This window comes from Poecilia reticulata, linkage group LG3, assembly GCF_000633615.1.
Source record: "Poecilia reticulata strain Guanapo linkage group LG3, Guppy_female_1.0+MT, whole genome shotgun sequence".
NCBI lineage: Eukaryota > Metazoa > Chordata > Actinopteri > Cyprinodontiformes > Poeciliidae > Poecilia > Poecilia reticulata.
The window spans coordinates 16285003-16287442 of record NC_024333.1 but is presented as its reverse complement, the minus strand read 5'-3'; the positions used below and the strand labels follow the sequence as shown (position 1 = coordinate 16287442).

At 45.9% G+C, this 2440-nt stretch overlaps 1 protein-coding gene across 1 annotated transcript in view; it reads left to right on the top strand.

Moving 5' to 3' along the window:
• The first annotated feature begins 64 nt into the window (after positions 1-64).
• Positions 65-2440, top strand: part of slc17a6b (solute carrier family 17 member 6b) — a 10895-nt gene continuing 8519 nt past the window's right edge. Inside the window, exons 1-2 of the mRNA XM_008405173.2 lie at positions 65-710; positions 2069-2324. Coding sequence (XP_008403395.1) covers positions 649-710; positions 2069-2324 — 318 coding nt within the window. The 5' untranslated portion in view covers positions 65-648. The remainder of the gene's footprint in view (positions 711-2068; positions 2325-2440) is intronic.

The window sequence follows — 2440 nt, the reverse complement described above, 5'->3', positions numbered from 1 at the left end:
TATATAGTAAGCAGCTGGCCAGCGGTCAGGCGCGGAGCTGCTGTCGCTGACCTCGGTGCTGAACACGACGTCAGATGAACCTGCTCTCATCACAGGAGACATCATCCATCCAGCCTCCCTCCCTCTTTGATTTAATGCTTCTGTTCCAACGCCCCATTTTTTTTATTTTTTATTTTTATTTTTTGGCTTTTTATATTTAGCACTTTTCTCATGCGGTTAGATGATCGCTTTGTTTAGTATTTTTGTGCTGTTGTTGTTGTTGTAGTTGAACTCACTCTGCTCTCTCGCACGCTGCTGGCTCTCACTTTCAACTCGCCTTTGGTCGTGATGGCACTTTGTGCGGCTACTGTACTCCAGGCGGGAGGAGAGCTGCTGGCGGATGAAGGCGCGCACCTCGTTTGAATTCCTCTCTTTGTCAAAAGGTGTTTTCGTCACGAGGTTTTGTCACAATTGCGCTGAAAATTAAACTCGCCTGCTGGATCGTCGCCTCCCTGGGCTCAGACTCCCTCCACCTTCGTTTTGTCGCTTTCCTGCCGCTAGCCGCGGCAGTCGGCCATCCTGCGCTGTAACATGATGCCGAGGCAGTAAAATTATTAGTAATATTATTATTTTTTTTATAAAACAACAGTCAACACACAAAGCCTGGACATGGAGTCCGTGAAGACAGGGGTCAAGGAATTTGCGGGGAAGACCCTGGGTCAGATGTACAGGTAGGGGCAGGCTTTTAAACTTAAATGGACGTGAATTTGCGGTATTTTTTTTTTCCCACAGCGCTGCATCGCTGTGGATGCATGGGTCAACTTGATGTTTTCAAATGGCCTAACAGAGATCGCTAGTCACGCCTCTGTAAGTGAGAATAAAATTATGTAATCCCAATGTGCGTGCATGTGTGCGTGTGTGCGAGGTTTACAGAGCTCGGGTGCCTCTGGATGAAGCGGCCTTTGCGTGAAGCTTATCGGCAGATTGGTTAAACGGGGCGCAAGGATTTCTTGATGTTCGCCGACAATTTCCAAGTCATTACGATCCAGGATGTAACGAAGGCCTGCATCCAACGAGCATGTTAAAATCACCCATTCCAATGAGGTTTTAAAAAATATCTTAATGTTGTTTTTTTTTTTTTTTTACAATCCAAGAATTAAAAATTGTCCTTCACGTCCAGTCGAGTATGCATTTCTTTAGACTTAAAGCTACATTTATACCAGTCCTTTTCCCTTCTGGGTATATGTTCAGTTTTAGATATACATCTGTACGTGAAGTTAAATTCATCTGAATTTCGTTGTGCTCAGGTAACGTCACACTGTCCCCAAGGCCTCCCCAATTTTCGTTTCTTTTCGATTTTCTGGTTCCTTGCAGAATAACTCTGGTCGCGCAATCCTCAGAGGATTTTAAGAGGGTGTGTGCAGCTGTTTTGTTCGTCCTTTCACAATCGGCATTTTGCGCGTATCCCTTTGTAAATGAACGTGCTTTTGCTGAAAGGGAGCGTGGGGTGATAGGAGGGTGGGGGGGGAGAGGAGTTTGAGGAAAGCCCACAGACGAGCGTCTGCAGGCTGCTGCTGCTGCTGCTGTGTCTCTGAATGCTAATGAGCGTGAAAGTGTAAGGCTGCTGCAATGCGGTACAGTCAGGAACATTTTGATCCATTTTCAACCTGCAGGCCAAACTCTGTTATTCTGATTCTCTCCCCTTAGATTTCTTTTTACTCTTGTTATTTTTGAGTAGATGCGGACGGACCTATTTGACTTTGTACGTACTTGTGGTATTTCTTCTGTCTTTCAGTCCTCAACATGAAAACATCTGATTTTTTTCCCCCCCTCAATGGCACAGAAGAGAACAGTGTGTACTGTAAAACACTGTTTCTCCAGAGGCCTCATCGGGCATTTGGGCCATTGTATTTCACATTAAAATTACGCGAAATCTTTGGGATATCGCATTTAAAGCATCAGCCTACTGTAAAAGAAAGCATGCAGAAAAACTAAAATAAATAAATACATTTCCTCTAAATTTAATAAGGGATGTTTTTGTGAGTAAGGGACTCAGCAGGCGGTGTTTCCTTCACCTGTCTGTCTGCAGGGTGATAGAAAGGAGGCAGAAAACCGGGGAGGTGATCGAGCTGACAGAGGATGGGCGGCCTCGGGAGGCCGCGGAGAAAAAACCCCCGCTGTGTGACTGCACGTGTTTCGGTTTGCCGCGCCGCTACATCATCGCCATCATGAGCGGCTTAGGCTTCTGCATCTCCTTCGGCATCCGATGCAACCTGGGCGTGGCTATCGTGAGCATGGTCAACAACAGCACCATCCACCAGAATGGCAAGATCATCATCAAGGAGGTGTGTGACGACGGCAGACGCGCGCTTTTACGCACGATAAAAAAAAGAGAGAGAGAGAAGAAAAAAAATCTGATTGAACATCCGTGAGATGATATTATTTGTTTTTGGTCACGGGG